General features: G+C 38.6%; 1 protein-coding gene across 1 annotated transcript; it reads right to left on the minus strand.

The window, feature by feature from the left end:
• Positions 1-2276: 2276 nt before the first annotated feature.
• gaa2 (alpha glucosidase 2) lies at positions 2277-16966 on the minus strand. The gene is made up of 21 exons (XM_042397157.1): positions 16804-16966; positions 15444-15589; positions 13650-14210; positions 13153-13298; positions 12860-13025; positions 12572-12671; positions 11862-11981; positions 10675-10793; positions 10453-10584; positions 10258-10368; positions 10033-10146; positions 9465-9549; positions 9246-9363; positions 8840-8973; positions 8136-8287; positions 7897-8045; positions 7167-7308; positions 6953-7051; positions 5905-6069; positions 5318-5464; positions 2277-4320 (listed from the first exon to the last, which is right to left on the minus strand). Exons 2-21 carry the CDS (start codon positions 15534-15536, stop codon positions 4258-4260), a joined length of 2916 nt encoding a protein of 971 aa, XP_042253091.1. The 5' UTR covers positions 15537-15589; positions 16804-16966; the 3' UTR covers positions 2277-4257.
• Between the last annotated feature and the right edge of the window lie 1294 nt (positions 16967-18260).

The following is an 18260-nucleotide window of genomic DNA, read 5'->3' on the forward strand; positions in this document are numbered from 1 at the left end:
TAAGGAGCTGGATCCCATCTGATTACAGAGTAAATATTTGACTAGGTAAGTCATATCATGAAGCGACAGACCTCACCACACCTTAAAGGAAGACCAAAATCCAAGGACTATAGGTGTGTGTAGGTGTACAGATTAATAGAAAGACTTTAGACTTTAAAGAGTGCAGACGATCTCTTCTTCCAAATGCTTTCACTGAAGAATTTGTTGCAACATTTAACAAGTACTCACATTTTTTACTGTGGTAAAAAGAAACAACAGGATGACTTAAAAATCATTTTTGTGTCAGATTATTACAGAAATATTGCTTTTTTTTAACCCCTTATGTTAGTTCACCAACATGCTTTTAATGTTTCCCCTTTAAGAAGTTACACATTTATAAAACAATACATAGAACCATCTATGTGTGACATTTCTTCCCTTAATTATTACCTACATCTAACTCAGATATTCCTCAGGAAGTGAGAACTCGCCAAAAGTGACCTCACTTTACAAAACTGGTGGTCTTGATAGACTGAATAGAAGCAGTGAAACATGCACACATAAGAGCTGTAGTTAGGTTTGTTGTGCTCTTTTGTCCCAGACCACTAACTTGAACGCTTCAGAGTGAAAATAAAAGGAAAGAAACAAAGAAGGAAGGTTGTTTTTTTTTTTAGCTTTTTATGACCCATAACAGCCTCATGCTTGATTACATACCAAAGCCATTTTATTTTTAAATGAAGTTGAACATATTTCATTTCACAACAATATTTAACAGTTTTTTTTTTGTTGTTTGGGAAGTTTTCTGTATGAAATGTTCTACAGAAATGTGACTCAACATGACAAAACAAGCCAACCTCAGAACTCCAATGAAACACTATTTGGCAACAATGGTTTTTCTCAGCTCTGTGTGCCTTGAAAAATCTGTTTCATGTTTTCCTAACTAGCATTACGAGGATGGTTACGCAAATCCAACATGCACAGAATCCCCCCCAAAAAAGATCTGTACTTTGTCCCTCTCTCCACATGCCGACCCCACAAACACCCCCCACGCACAAATACTTAATCCTCCCAAATCCAGACAGGAAATGCCCTCGTCAGTAGAGCAGAATGCTTTTGACAGACCCCCGCTGCTCGCTCTCTCTCTCTTTCTGCTCTCTCCTCCCCCTCTGTTGAATGATATATATGCCCTCCGCAAACTGCCATCTGGAAACAGTTAGCCTGTGAACGTTTGCACAGAGCCAATAAAAACATGTCTATCCTGAATGCAGCTTATCAGTAGTGGAGTACAATTCAACCCCCGCCATCAGAGGGGAATATGGGACACGCTATTTGCTTTCACTTTCTGCCACTTGTGTGTGCGTGTGTGTGCGTGTGTGTGTGTTAGGGACAGTCGAATACTTGTTTGGTGTCATGACTCATGAGATCCAGTTTTTGGCTCAGCGACAATGCTCCTTTCACAGTTTACTTTCCTTGTATGTTTCTATGGAGATAACATTTTATATATATATATATATTTTTAGGACACAAACTATTTTAGCTCAGTCCTCAGGCGACCCGTGTATCTTAATTACAGACATCCTGAAACTCCTCTATCTACATAAGCACTGGGTTTACATGGATGGAGAGCTGGTTAAATGGGAGCAATGGGGAACTGAGCTTGAACTTGATTCCTCCTTGGTCTTCCTAATGTGCATATTGCTATGGACCATCATAGACAAAATTCAAGACATTTTGTACAAGTAGAAATATGTTTCTTCAGTGGATTTCCTGTAAGACTCCCACTATCTCCGGCTGGCATAAGATAATCATGAAGTATGTTCCGCTGGACTTCCTGACTTGGGTAATTCACTCCAGGACTGTTAATTTTTTGAGTATATAAATGTGAACATGTCTGCGATTTTTAACTAGAAGTTTTATATGAATTATGTGAGATAATAAGGCCTAACTATGGTGATTGCTGTGTTGTTATAACTGACTCAAAGTGATGTGCAATGTGCATGTAAAGAAGGATGTTTTTTCCTTTTCTTTACCGTCTAAGCTGAGCTTAACATTTTTGTGACTGAAATCGCTTTTAATGATCTTTTAAAGCATAAAACAGGAAGAGAGAACAAAAGAGGTGAAACCAGTAAGAACCTCTGATGCTGTGAAGACAATAGGAGGGAAATGTGATATATTTCTTTAGACAGGAAACAAAGAGTTTTAGTCAATTTAAGCAGAAACACAACCAGATTTTCCACCTTGTTGATGGCTCAAATAGCAACCATGCAAAAATATATCAGATAAACATCAACAACACATTTTGCCAGTCCACATGGGTTGTAATTTATTCTAGATTAGTTGGTGGTAAAAGATGAGACAATTAGATGTTACAGTTAAACAGATATTACATTGAAACTGTAGTTTAAGTCTCATGCAGAAGGCAGTGGGAGGGAACAGCGTTTGTTATTCAGTTTCATCCCTAAAAACATTCTGCTCTTGTGTTTCAAACCAGAAAAGCACAAAAAAAAACCTAGTTTCTTTCAGTAATTAAGGCTGACAAACGTATCTGAAGTCAAATCCTTTGTCGCCATGAGGAAAATGACAGTTTCTGTTATGAGAAATAAGACCAACAATCGTCACAGTGCTGAGAAATTGTGTCCTCTAGTGGCACATGAGCTCCGGTGCTTCAGGTTCAAGATCCCAATGCAGGCAAGCTCAAAATACTATTTATTCAAATATGATCTGTTGATCACAACAGAGCTCAAATAAATGGAACTTGGTTCTTATAAATCTGCAATTAAAAACAAAATAGAACTAAGATTTTTCTTTGCCTTGAATCTTTAACATGACATAAGTTTAGAAATCAACAAATGTTCTTTTTCTCCACTTGTTGTTGTGCTAAAAGGTGTCAATCATCATTTTTGGTAACGTGCTGAAAAAAACAATTTCTTCATATTGTTCATATAATTAAATCTGAACAATCACACAAAAAATAATACTCAAATATTGCAAACTGTTGTGGTGCTGTTGACTTATATTGCATTATACTTAGAGGTATTTCTAATACTGTGTCCACCTTATTAATATGAAAGAGTGTAGCGCTGAAATAGCAACTGAGTGCATCTTCCAAAGTTGAAAGTTGGCAACTTTTCAGTTAGTGTGTGTTGTGAGAAAAGCCTTTAGACATTCATATCAGATGTCCACAGCATCATGGTCAGATTTAAGCAGAATGAATCTTGAAAATGTAACTAAACTGCCTCAAGAAGTTCATCTGGCTTCAGTTTTTAAACTGCATTCTGTCAGAAAATCAGTGCTGAGAAAATTCACAGTATATTTACAAGAACCCTCATGGCTGCTAATGGTATCATTTTCCATTTAAAGCCACAGTCAGGCACAGCAGTACCATGGTCTTCAGCATTGCAAACATGTTTACAACATAAAGCTGAAAAAAAAAAAAGGATCATCTGGAACAAACCCAGAGATGCTCAAAAACACAGAAACAGGAATCATAAGGCACCTGTATCTACCTATAAATTACTGCAGGACTAATTAGTGCAAAAATAGGCTGTCGACTGCATTCACACATGTACAATATATTACATCATGAACTCTAATAAGACTCTTGTCACATTTGCAGGAAAGTAGATTATCCTCTCTGTAATTCATTGCACTTTATCCTTCTGCTGATGACAATTTTTAAAAATACAGATTTGATATACAGATAAAAACTAATAATTAGTAACAAGGCCAAGCCAAGCTTTTTGGTTAAAATCAGCCGACGGTTCGTCTATAATTTATCATTTATGAAATGTCCGCACAGATATTAAAAGCAGCGTCGAGGCTACCGTTGGATTGTGTTTTGTTGTTTAATAAGCGTGTTTTTGCACAAAGAAACACTTTTGTGTGCAAAGCCTCTTCAAGATGATGTTGCAACTATGAATAAGATGAACACGATCACGACCTCGCTCCCTCCAGAGCGCCTCCACTTTGTCTTATCTGCTCATCTCTCCTGACGGATGGACAGTTTTGTGTTGGCTCTGTACTCCGGCACGCTGTTTACGAAATGAAAACAATAACTATAAAGTTTAAAGCGCTGACTCTCCTGCACTGTTCACCGGATATGGACGTGAACTTTAACACTTTAACCTCAGTTATCGTTCCCTTTATCATCCAGTGTAGAGTAGAGAGCCAAAACAGTGAAAAACATCACTGTGCTAATACTGACAGGCTGCGCTCTGTGTGTCAGCTTCAATAGGCGTCAACAAAATAAAACCAACAAATGAAACAAAATCTGATTCTTTACATCCAGCTGATGGTGAAGTTGTGACTGAGGTTCAGACCCAGATTTGTAACCGTCAACACCTGCAGAGACACAAAGAAAAACAAAGATCATTTCAACGCGAAGAATTTATTCAGTCTGTAAACTAAAAGCATAAAAAACATGCAAACTGCACACATCAACGCGCTTTTAAATCAAGTTCAACTGGGTCTGCTCTTACATAGCTTCATAGATATTAATAATTTAGTTTATTAAATCTATAAACATGAATCTCATACAAAGAGATGTATTGTTTAGCTACTAGCTAGATCATTTCCATCTGTGGTCACCGAGCAGGTAACATAAACACAAATACAACTAATGCAATTAATAATTAATATTATAAAAATGGAGAAGTAGCTGTTTCTAGTAAGTTCTTGCACACCATGAAGTCTCAAGAAGCAAAAACTGTTGACTTGGAAAGAAAACAAACTCTGTTTATATGCTTCCAATATTCATCGATCTTCTTGTTAAGATACATTTCTCTTCATATATATCTTGTATATTTTCTCCTGTTGATATGAATGATTTTGGAGCATTTTGATTATCAGGCTTTTTTCCATCGTTAGATTGCTTTTAGTGTCTTTTTCTACTTTTTAAAGAATATTGACTACATTGTGTAAAATGGGACTGATTTGTTCATAAAGGACCTTATTGTCTGATGTTTTCCTACTTTCTATTATATTTCTTTTTTACAACTGGAAGAGCTCATTATCATGTTTCTTTATATTTAGTGCTCATTGACCTTGATTTACATGCATACCAAGTGTTGCAGGTGTCCTCTGATTGGCAGCTTTTTTCCCTGCTGTTTGTCTCTATTAATTTTGCCTGATAAAGATCTGAAGACTGAAATGTCGTCAATAAAGTGAGAACAAGTGATGGACAATGTGTGTGATTCTTTGCTTTCTTTCAAGGTTGAAATGTAAAAGCGAAACTAACAATATTGGCTTTTATCTTTTATGTTTCACCAGATGCAAGATCTCCATCGAGCCTGAGCGACTGAGCGTGAATAACTAACACGACCTCTGACCCTCGCCTCACCTGATTGACTCTGTAGGTGAACGGTGCATCTTGGGAGTTCACCAGCACTCTGCTTGGTTCCTGCTTCACGCCGTAGAAGGTCGCCGACTTCACCGTGATGTATGTGGCCTCCACGTTGCTGTGGAGCACCTGTGATGTCATCACTTTCTATATAATAAGCAGATGGACGAGTGTGAGTTTTATGGCAAGACATGTTTTAAAGAACAGTGACCCAACATTAGATATTAATTAATAATAAATTAACGTCTGGGTTCATTTAGTCACTGCTCGGACTCCTGGAGGCCAAATGTACACAATGTGATGTGAATTTATTTGCAGCACGGCAACAATTCTCGTTGAAAGACTTTTGATTATCTGAAACCACATCAGTAAGAGAATCCAAGAGCTTCTCTCAAGAAACCCCAATTTCTACCAACGAGACCTGGACTCAGTAGACCAGAATGCATTGCTCTGTTCTTTTCATCTACACAGATACCCCACAACTAGATCCATTTAGTTAAGAAATGGGAAATGTGAGTAATGAGACAAAGCCGGATGGAAGCAGGCAGTGACAGATACTGAGAGTAAAAACAGACGAGTGTGAACACCTGAGTGACGTTGAAGGTGATGTAGGCGTACTGGTTGTTCTCGTAGGTGTCGATGGTCTCTCCGTCATCCCAGAACAGATCTCCACTGGCTGAGCCATCATCAGAGAGAGCACAGACGAGGTGGAGAGGCTGACCACTGCTCACCCACAGGGTCACGTTGGGCTCCTGCGTGTGAGGTCAGCAAACATTACGTTACAAAATTTAGCAAATGTTCACAAGTCAGATCCAAATATCAGGTGTGACCAATATTCTTGTTTCTCTAGAACATTTGAAATGTGGTTTTAAAGTTTTAGCCAGTTCACTTAAAACATCTTAAAGGGTCAGTTCACCCAAAATACAAAAAAATCCCAACAATTTTATCTTTTTTACCAATTTTCTGACTTATCTCTAGTGGTTAATTACCACACAGAGAAATGAGCTTTTATGTGTATAGATTTTGAAATGTCTGCTTCTGAGATTTCTGCCTCCAACCAAACTCAATGCAGTTGAATGGAATTTCATTTGCAGAGCTCAAAATGTTGAAAAAAATTGGAAAAAACTCAACATCTCTCTCCAGAAACAACATCCCGTTTGCTCAGGAAAATCGCACAGAGGTCAAAGACAAAATAGTTTTCAATGGAATCACTTCCTGTGAAAGAAACAGTCTTGACAAATCCTGTCGTATAAAGCTACAACGATTAGTCGATCGACAGAGAATTAATCTTCAACTATTTAATAATCGAATAATCATTTCAGTCATTTTTTAATCAAAAATGCCAAATATTTGCTGGTTTAAGCTTCTCATATGTGATGATTTAATACTTTTCTTTGTCATAATGATAGTAAACTGATCATCTTTTGGTTTGGGACTGTTTGACAAATGCAAAAAAGATATATGAAGAAGTTTTAACAGGAATTTTTCACAATTTTTTTTCTCAAATACTGTACATGCTTTGTTTTATCAGCTGGTGCAAGTACTTTACTCTCGTGTCAAGTTTGGTAAACCACTTCTAAAATCTATCAGAAAAAATACATAAACAATGTAAATTTATCCAAGAATCTGACTTACCTGTGTTGGTATAACAGATCCTTCACGCAAATGCAGGTTGATCTTCTCTAGAGGTGCTACGAGTCGCGTCTCTTCACCTTTACTGTTCAAAACGTCGCCCTGGATAGAAGAGGAGCACACGTTGGTGTATGAGTACACAGTTTACAGCATTTCATTCCCAGCTCATACAACAGCGTATATAATGTGTGTACTGAATGCCGAGTGTGGGTCTTACCGTGTAGTAGTCATACCACAGACCCGCTGGGAAGTAACCATCCACGTAGTCGACGCCAGGATCCAACACCGGTGTCACCAATAAACTCTTCCCCCACAGGAACTGTTTGTCAATCCCATAGGTTCTTATATCTTTTGGGAACCTGTTGAATACATACAAGACACATAAAGACTGGAGATGCAACAAATGATTATTTTCATTATCAATTAATCCGATCGATTATTTTCTCGATAAATCCTTTAGAAAACTTCAAAGAATTGTATTTTAAATGTAAAAAAAAATGTTTAGTTTACAATCACATATAGAAAAGAAACAAAAATTAACAATAAAGAAGCTGGAAATGGTGAATTTGAATAACGACAATTAATTAACAACAATTAATTGATTATCAAAATTGTTGATTTTCTTTCAATGACTGATTCATTAATAGAGTAACTGGGGAGAGACTAAATGCCCCTACTCTTTTATATTACTATTTTACCCTAATCATTTCACTTCTTATGTCTAAACCTAACCAATCGACTGCAAGGTATACCGGGTATGCGTACCCAACAACAGCATTCAGTCTCTCCTGAGTAATTGTTGCTGCCCGAATAAAGACACAATACATGTAAAGCAAAGGATCTGCCCAGCCAACCCGAAATATAAAATCAAAGAATTATTGTTTAACAGTAAAATTAAACATAAAAAAAATGAAGAATACAATGCTGTGTTTTTGTGCTTCACTTACTCAAACATGATCGGCCGTGCAACAGTGTGTCCGTGTACGTGCGCATGATGGAAGAGCGTGTAGAGGAGTGGGAAGAGAGAATAGCGCAACAGCAACGCTTGCTTCATGGCGAGCCGAGCCTGAGGGCTGAAAGCTGTTGGGTCTTGGGGCTGAAAATACATTTCAAAAATAAAATATTTAAGAAATAAACTATGAAAAAAGACAACAGAGCAGTTGGAGCAGTGATGTTAAATACTTACGTTCATGTTGATGGCGTTATGGTTGCGCATGAAGGGATAGAAAGCTCCCACCTGCGTCCAGCGGACACAGAGTTCCTCCTGTGGCTCCTCACTGAAGCCACAAATATCTGCTCCCACCAACGGGATGCCCAGAAGGTTAAAGGTCAGGATACCTGAAGGAGAGAAAGGAAAGGTAGGTGATGTTTGGAGAATATGGAAAGGAGGTACTTGGCTAAACTAAGAACAGTGAACAGTGTAACTGCCTTGTGAAACAGCTTCAGCTCTGTGGATAGCATTTTTCTTCAACAGCTAGTCACTAACTTTGTCAGACATTTGATGTTGGGTAGTATAGAGTTGGTTTATCAGAGCATTTTTACTGAAAACTGCTGCCTGCTGCTGCTGGAAGTGTGGCTGATGAGAACGGTGAAACAGCACCATATAGTAAATGTGTGGGCTAAAAAAAACAAAACAATGCTAAAGAGGCTAAAAGATGCTCAAAATGGGTTCATCACTACAAGCGACACCTGGAACTTGAAGAAGAAACAATGTGAAGGAACCATTTAGTTGGCTTGAGTCAATTCAATGTTAATATATATATATATATTATATCTCGATAAAGATCAGAGAACTTAAATGTTAATATTAGAATCCACTATTACTTGTATGTGAGAGCATGTTTGTATTTTTTAAAATACATCTATGTGATCTAAAGTCTGGAATCTAACCTGCTATAGAGGTGTACAGGTCTTTCCACTGGCTCCTGTTGTCTCCCAGCCAGTGTCCAGAGTACAGCCCCTGACTGGGGAAGGTGGAGCGAGAGATCACAAAAGGCCTCTTTGCCACGATCCGCTTCAGAGCACTGGACAAGAGGACAGAAAGCAAGAGCAGATGACCGACAAGTAGAAGATTTAAGGAGAGAACAAAGACAAATTGTTCAGTTTTTTAGCCATGCTAGCAGCAGTTGGTCGAGACTGAAATATCTCAGCAACTATTGGTTGGATTACCATGAAATTCTCAACCGACATTCACTGTCCCCAGAGCAGCTAGCATGGCTGTAGACTTAGTCTTGTTAATAAAGACACTTTTATAGCATTTGATTTCTTTTCACATGTGCACATTATAAGTCCTAACCTTGCAGAGGCCTTCGCTTCCATGAGTCCATACAGGCTGTGCATGTTATAGTGTGTGGACTGCTTCTGCTGTGCAGATGCGCACACAGTTTTGGCTCTCAGCAAACCTCCTAGTATACCTACAAGGTAAAAGACATAGTTTTACATTTTGACAATCATGTGTACTCTGTAATTGTGAGTTTGTGTAACGGTTGTGTGGTGTGAGCTCCATGTCTCCCACCTGGTGTGTAAGGTGGATTTTCAAGACTGTTTGATGGACATCCATTAGTGGACCCATCTAAGAAATTTGATGGCTCGTTCATGTCCTAAAACGAATGAGACAAAGATCAGGGAGAAGATATCATGAATTGTTGAGAAGCACTACAACAATGGCATTAAAAACAAGCTTGCTCGGTTATTAAAGGACCAGTGTGTAGAATTTAGTGGCATCTAGTGGTGAGGTTGCAGATTACAACCAAATGAATGTCCCTCCCCTTCCCCTTTCAAGCGTGCAGGAGAACCTGCGGTGACCATGAAACTCACATAAAAGGCCCTCTCTAGAGCCAGTGTTTGGTTTGTCCTTTCTGGGCTACTGTAGAAACATAGCGGGCTCTGTAGAAGAGGACCTGCTCCCTATATAGATATAAAGGGCTCATTCTAAGGTAACGATTCTTATTTTCATGGGATTATACACTGATTAAAACATACTTATGAACATTATATTCCATTTCTGCCAAGTCTTTTCCGCTAGATGCCACTAAATTCTACACACTGGTCCTTTAAATAATGTCTCCCATTTCCATACTTACAATCCATAATCCATCAAACGGCACCTTCTCATGGAACTTCTGAAGGTTTTCGTACCACCATTCATGTGTCTCATCATTAGAGAAATCAGGATATGCTGTCAGACCAGGCCACACCTGGAAGGAGGGATTGAGATTTTCTTCTGTAAAACACACTACACGTTTCCTTCTGAAAACCAAAGACAAGCAGTTGAGTAGTAAGTGGGTAAGTGGGGACTTGTGTCTCACCTTCCCAATAAGTGTTTTTCCTTCAGCATCTTTAATGAAAACGTCTCTCCTCAGTCCTTCATCATACGGCCAGTATGATCCCTCAGGCTGAGTGCTACTGATACCCGGATCCTGCAGGGTGACAAACAACGGTCACATACAGACATGCAAAACAAGAAGCAACACATATGAAAGCAAGTGCACACTCCTTTGTACCAGGATCATCACGTAGCGCTGGTCATGAGCGTGCAGGTCTTTGACCAGGTCAGGCAGTGTGGCAAAATTTGTTTGGTCAAAAGTGAAGTCCAAAAATTGCTCCATGTAGTCGATATCATTCCACTGGACGTCCTGCAAAGAAACACAGAATACAACAGAAAATAACTTAAAATTCAAAATGAACACTGAATTTAAACGCTCAGTCTGCTGATTCAAGTTTACCTGAGGTATCCCATACTTCCTCAAGCTCTTGACAATGTTCCAGGTGGATTCGCTTGAGTTAAACCCCCACCGACAGAGATGGTAGCCTAAAGCCCAGTAAATAGGCATCGCTGGGTAGCCTGTGACCAGATGGAGGGAGATATCAGAGGGAAAATGCTTAAATTGAGGGTGACAGAACTGATTACACTGAACACAGATAAATACCAAAAAATATGTATAAATAGCAACCTGCAGGCCAGTGGTCTGTAGAGCATTTAACTACTTTTCTCAGTTTCTGTGTCAAATTGCCATAATTCATACGGATTCAGGCTGTCCAGAGAGTGTTAATCAAAATTGAAAACCTTCACATATAACTGCAACATCAGTCCATAAATGTTCTGTAGATAGTATTGAATCTATTCATCTTTTACCTTTACTTATATAAAAAAAAGGTGTTATGGGTTTTACAGCTATTTAAGTCAAATGTGGTGGTGAATAAACTCTACTTAGAAGGAGAGGAAGAGGAGGGAGCAAACAGTTACTTAAAAGGACAAAGCTGACATTATTCTTAAGGTCAGCAAACCTCATAAAAAGGCCAAAACCAACAATATTTTAGATCTTGTCTCAGTACTTTATGATTTCCCACACTTGTCTGTAGCACAATGTGCCAATGTGCCCCTCCTACAGATGTAAATCTTTAAAAACAAACCAAAAATATAATTTCATTTTTGAATAAGGCACAGTGTTTTCTTAAAGCAGTTTGGCATTTTACTGTAGTTTTATCAAATGTTACTGTAAAAGGAATAAATGGTGCATTTGTTGGGTGAGGATTAAAACACATTTGGCGCTCTAGAGAGTATTTTTGTAGCAGGAGGACGGTGGATGTGGGTTCAAATCAAAATAAACTACAGTGTTCTTTTCATGGGATTTGTTGACTATGAGCAAAATATGGAATAGCACCAGCCTTATCCTTTAACAGGGTGAAGTTTTCAATATCGCTATTTACATCTACCCTGGTTTGTTTGTTCATGGTCACTTTATTCAGGATGTAATGTGGCAACAGTTCAACAGGAGCACCTTAGAGTGACTGAAATCTCTTTAAGTAAACAGTTGGAGTGAAATATATGTTGCGTAAAAACGGTTTACGATCATGCAGCTGCAGTAGAGAACATTCCCACGTGCCCACGTAACAGCAAACTCTTACTGACCAATGACTTCCATATACTGTCCAATCACTGAACCGGGATCAGGACCAAGGAAAACGTAGAAGTCAAGGATTCCACCAATAGAGCGCCAGGTGAGGGCCGGGGCAGGCTGAAGGGCCACATCTGATCAAACAGAAAAAAACCACTGATGAAACATTTATTACAGGAAAATCATACTAAGCTATAATCAAGACTAATGAGATACACCTGAAGCAACAAAGCAAGGAAAACCACTACATGGGCTACAAGGAGTAGCTGAGAATAAAATGAACAGAACAGAGCAGCTGATTGTTGCTCCTGTGTGGAAACAAGAAAGTACAAAGATCTGCGTTATATCATTACATTTTCAACAGTTTTTTTGTTGATGGCAGTGGATGACAAGTGTTCAGCTTTGATAAAGTGTGCACGCTCGTTAGCTTTGTTAGTTAAAATAAAACATGACCTCTAAATTTCCTCCTTTATACAATAGAGGAAAGTTAATATCTAATGGTGCTGCAGTCACGCTGCTGTCACACCACAGAAATGAATCGCATTAACCGCCACATGCAACTTCTGTTTTTGTTAAATTGCTTAATGTTGTCATCTGAACAGTTGTGAAACTGTAAGAATCAGCTACATTTCTGTTGCTGCTGTGCACTGATTCCAGCTATCATGTGTATTATTGCACGTGGAGAAACCAGAAGTGGAAGCGACAGGGCGACTAGCAGACTGACCCATCGCATTGCTGTTCAGCAGGAAGAAGCCATGATATGCGATCCCTCCTTCCTCTATTGCCAGGTAAAAAGGATGAGCTCCATACAGGTTTGTCTGTTCCTACGTGGTAAAGAGCAACACAAGAACACTATAATTCATTTCATACTACTTGCACAAAAGTGAACTGCACACTCATAAATCTGTAAAACCTGTCAGATGCTGAAACCAGTGAGGAGCACATATCTGTGTCTGTGGCTAAAATATTATAACTACAAGCAGAACAATGACATAAACAAGACTTTCATTACCATCGGAGGCACATCTCTGGCCCACATGGTGAGCGTGTTCCAGTGAACGTCATGCAGAAAGGTGGAGCGGTGCTCCCCCAGGCCGTAGATGAACTGACTGGGCAGGGAGGTGGAGAACTGGAGAAACTGATCCGCATAGAAGAGAGGAGCCACTGTGGTGTTCAGACTGACAGGAAACGGTTGGACAGACATTTAATGTTATAGTGCAAGTTGTACATTTTTAGTATACAATATCTGTCTAACTCTGACCGTGGTCCTTTCCTCTAATCCGATCAAATGTAGCTAAAACTTACAGCACGGCTCCTGTAGAGCTCCTCTTCACAATGAGGCCAAACGGCTCCTTAGAAATCTCCACAACGTATTCTGGATTTTCAGCCTTCTTGGTGACGGTGGGAACAGAGATTGGAACTTCAAAACGTGAACTCGAAGGGTCGGTAATCTAGATTGAGAAATGTGGGGGGAAAAAAAACTTTGTAATCGAGTTACAGACCAGAAAATTTGCATTGTTATGTTATAAACATTTAATCAACTGACCTATAATATACACCCACACTGTTTAATCAAAAGATTACATATCACAGATAGATCTTGTTTGTCTTACACAAGTACTACAAAAAGGGTACAGCTGTGAATGTGATCTGTGTTGTCTGCTCACCTGCTTAATGGGTTGATGTACATGTTCCTTAAATACATGCTAGATCATTTATGATGCTTAAAGTCATCGTTCTTGTGCGAAAACAGAAACTATTGCTGTATGATTATCAGATTATCATGTGAGCACTGTACTCACCCTGACACGTAGCCGAGTGTCTGTCTCATGACGTATGTCCACCTCCAGAGTGAGAATGTCTCCTGGGTAGTAGGTCTTCACCTTCTTCACAAGCGCACCTTTCTGTCCCAGTAACGTGCCCTTTATTGACTTGAGCGAGTAGGAGGGGAAATCGGGAGGATAGAAACACCAAGGGATACCGTTTTTCCCTGACGGGCGGGTGGCAGAGGAGGCGGGAGAAGATGCGGGGATAAAGCAACAGTTCCTCGCTTCACACAACTCTCTGGTAACAACGGCTCCTCTTTCAGGATAGCAATCAAACCTCCACGCCTCAGGGATTAAACTGCAAGCTTCTCGGCGGGAGGCAGCCGCAGTGTTGTTCAGAGAGTCTGGTGTTGGTGCCGGGGCCGGTGCTGGGGGTTTATGTGGCTGTTGGTTGGAGGGACTGTGCAACCAGAACATGGTGCCTAGGAGCCAGCCTCCACAGAGGAGCAGCAGCAGGCAGCCAATCACCAGGACGCCTGTGGTGACAGAACATGACAGCCTGCGTGGAAGCAAAGTGGCTTCTTCTTGCTCCGGCACCTTGAGACACAGCAGGGAAATCAGATATCACACTCAGAAAAGAAATCCATCAACAGGAACTAGACTAGTCCCTTACACTGTAAAAAAATATGTTGAAAATGTTGATTTTTTTTCCAGTCAGGGTAACCATGATGAGGGAAAAGTCGTTTAATGAATAAAGCTTTATTGAGTCTAATAATCTACTTTTCAGTTTAGTTGAATATATGCAGCAATGACACAACATAAAATATCTAAAAATTAGACTCAAAAACAATGCAATAAACAAAACTGATGAGAAGACCACATCCTAGAACAATCCAAAACCATATAAGAACTTGAAAAAAAAAATCTCACAACAAGGTCCATTTAGTAACTGTTCTTGAGCTTTCAGTCGTATCACACAGTCTTCCTCAGCTGATGGAGTATATCTAATTGTCATGGAATACTAAACGTTCAAATTCCCATTTTTCTGAACATTTTAAGGACTTTAGAACAGCTACTAAATAGGAGGGGTCGAAAAAAAACAATCAAGTCACATAAGAATCATGACTCTTATTTTCTACAATTCTGAATCAGTTCAAAAATGCCAAAAAAACATTTTTATATAAACAAAATGAAAAAAAAGTCAGAAGTCAATTGCAAGAGCAGTGCAGCAACTGGACAGTCTTCAAAAAAGGAAAGGATTGGGTACATTTTGGGTTTAATGCCTAAATAATTACCTTTGCAAGACAAACGTGAAGACTGTAAGATGCTTCCAGTTAACTTTTTAAAATCAAAACACTCTCTCCCCTGCTGACACTGACATTAATCAAGACCATGTATCTTAACTGCCAGTTATGTTTCATATAACATTTCATCGGACTAAGGAAACCAGTGAATAGTTTGGCACAAAGTGTACCGGACTAAGAGCCTAAAAATAGTGTCGCCTTTTCTACTCATTAAATCGAGAATCGACTCTGAATCGAATCGTGAGATTCTCAAAGGTTCCCACTCCTGCTGTACAGACCTTGTAGTGAGATTGTTTTGCCAACTACACTTTCCAAAGCCAAGAATAAAGTTTCAGTCTCAACCTACAATAAATAACAATCAAAAAACCAAATTCTAACAAATTAATGAGACAAATACATCCAGATTGTGAAACATCTCAAAACATCTGCAGCCAGATGACACAGCACACAGTTTCTGCAGCAAAGACTTAAATTCACTGACAGACCAAAAGATGTAGAAATATGATATAATGCAATATGAACTCACTGAAACTTCCTCTTGGACAGGACGGGGATCCACTGACAATACTTCACTGGAAAACTGAACATCCTCTGGGTTCAGGCGCTTGTATGACACCATCCTGATATTGTGTGTCTGTCTAAGTGAGACTGTGTGCCTATAAGAGAGAAAGACTGTGACAGACAGAGAGGGAGGTCAGTACAGTGGCGTATGTCATTTCCTGATGTTTGGAGTTGGTGGGAGAAGTGTGTTTAAAAAATGCTGAAGTGAAAATGATGGTTTCTCTGATTTGCAGCTGAAATAAACTGCAGGTTAAGAGTCAGATTATGTCACATTACTTTAAATAAGTTATCATAGATGTGCAATTACACTGCTGTTAATCACCAAAAGCATGTTCAGTGATCATATCTGGATAGTGGTCCATCAAGACCAACCTGCATTGAACTACTCACATTTAGCACATCTCAAAATGATCTTATTATATAAAGTCTATGTTTCACATAAATCCATTTTATGTATAACTGATTGTAGAGTATAGATTAACTTTTCTGTTAGAAAAAAACGTTGCAGTGACCACTTGAGGACTGGCCACACAGTCATTTTTTGCAAAAATATGTTTATCTGAAGCTTATATGAGGGTTCAGCAGTCTGAGTTAACCAAATAAAGTTAATATCTTCCACAGTTAAAGTCTTGTGTTTCCTCAGACAGTTTCCCTGTTGAGCTGTGGTGGAAGTATAGCAACCAAAAGAGGGACTCTGGCACTAAAAAGACTGTAACGTTGAAAGATATCTACTCGATTTGACTCATTTGGACGGCTGAAGCTTCATATTAACTTCAGATAAACTTTTAAATACATTTTTGCACAGAAGGAGGCTTGTAGAGGCTTTGTCCCCCGTTACAAGTGTATTATGAAGGGATATTCTAATGTATGAACAGCAGGAATGATTACAGCAAGAAAAACCCTGTTTCAGTGTTCATTTGGGAACCTGACCATTGTTTTAAGACAGACTTGAAAAATTGTGAACCCGTCCTTTAAAAACAAAACTCTGGTTACACCCACTTTACATAATCTACAGCTGCTGAAATATGACCGCTCACACTTCTATGAAGTTCAGGGAACAGTATGTTGAAGCTAACTTTAGCTAGCCCTGCACAGAAATTCACGTAAATGTCAAAGTTCACCACGGAGACGTTTGACCACTTCATAACAGGCCTTGTTAGACCCCGGTCATTAACTCTGTAGAAATAAAGACAACCATGACTAATCGTCTGAAACTGGCAGAGGTCAAACGTCTGTTAGCTTTAGCTAACTTCAGCAGCAGGGTAAACTTTAGCTAACAGGAGCTACTGTAGGCTCACAAGGGCGATGACGTCAGCTTTTCTTACCTGGATATCACTGCGGTTTTTCAGAGACGAAAAATGCAGCAAACAGAGCAAAACCTTTACACTAATTATATATATGGTTAGCTAAATGATTCGTAACGTTGACGCCTTCAGCTGTCTACACGCTGTGCGTCTGTTTATCTCCATGACACGTTCAGTGTACCTCGTAATTTCGAGCACTTCCGTTTGATGAGTCCTGCAACCATATTATATCAAAGCCTGCAACGATCTAATGCTCTGTGAACTTAACTCAAAATGTCATGTACTAATCGTCAGCTATGTTATGCTGTATAAACATAACACGCTGCTTATTTATGATTGGTCAAGTGGTGTCTTTTTTTTTGTTATTGTTTTTTCAACACTTTTCCTTGCAGTGCTGCCTTCAGGAGCAGCTGTGGATTTTGTAAACGCATGTGTTTACATGTTTTCGGCAGTGCTGAGAAAGTAACTAATTAGCTACATTTACTCAAGTACTTTACTTAAGTACAATTTTGAGGTACTTGTACTTTACTTGAGTATTTTCATTTGATACTACTTTGTACTTCTATTCCACTACATTTCAGAGGAAATATTGTACTTTTTACTTCACTACATATATTAATCAGCTATAGTTCCTAACTACTCTTCAGATCTATATTTTATAGGTAAAACATGGGAAAATCTTTATAAAATAGCAATTATAGATGATACTATCCAACAGTATTAATTGTAAAGCTTATCTCTGCGTTGACAACTCTAATATGCTGCTCACATGTACATGTCAATAAATCAGTATTTAGATTCCAGTAATATATTTATGATAAATATGAGGGCAGTTTGCATAATGAGTACTTAACATTTTAAATGCAGTACTGTTACTTGTAATGGAGTATTTTTTCATTGAATTATTGCTACTTTTACTTAAGTTTAAAGATCTCAATACTTCTTTGACTACTGCAGAATACATAACCAGTAAGTCCTAATATGAATTATAATTGTATATAATATGAACAAGTCATCTCATTTAAGATATTGTTTTATGTTCCATGTCTTGGACTGAAGGAAAAAAAGAAAGAGAAAATTTACAGTGAGAAAATGGTAAACAAAAAATTCCTGTAATTTCTGGTAGAGAATAATCGGTGATAGTTAGATTACCCAATAACACAGATAGTTTAATCAGTATAAATATTGTTCAAATATTGTGAATAAAGTAAACAGCTTATTAAAATATTCCACACTAAATAATAAATGACCAGCACCTTTCAAAGAGATACTATTTTATATACTGTGTTGTGTGGCAAACATGACACAAAGAGTTAATTTCATTCATGTATTGTTGCAACATTAAGTGAAGACCTCCAATTTTGTTCCTTTGGGAAAAACATCTTCTACCGTTGCCTTTACCCACAATATATGTGTAGTATTTTTTGGACACACCTTTAAGCAGGTTTTGGAAATCATAATAATGAATGTGAATCTTC

This window comes from Thunnus maccoyii, chromosome 2, assembly GCF_910596095.1.
Source record: "Thunnus maccoyii chromosome 2, fThuMac1.1, whole genome shotgun sequence".
NCBI classification, from domain to species: Eukaryota; Metazoa; Chordata; class Actinopteri; order Scombriformes; family Scombridae; genus Thunnus; species Thunnus maccoyii.

Coding starts and splice junctions, on each gene's coding strand:
- gaa2 (XM_042397157.1), bottom strand. CDS start 15,536: ATGGTGTCATACAAGCGCCTGAACCCAGAGGATGTTCAGTTTTCCAGT. Junction 13,299..13,649: donor ACACTCGGCTACGTGTCAGG/GTGAGTACAGTG, acceptor TTCTCAATCTAG/ATTACCGACCCTTCGAGTTC. Junction 10,794..11,861: donor ACAGTATATGGAAGTCATTG/GTCAGTAAGAGT, acceptor ATCTGGTCACAG/GCTACCCAGCGATGCCTATT.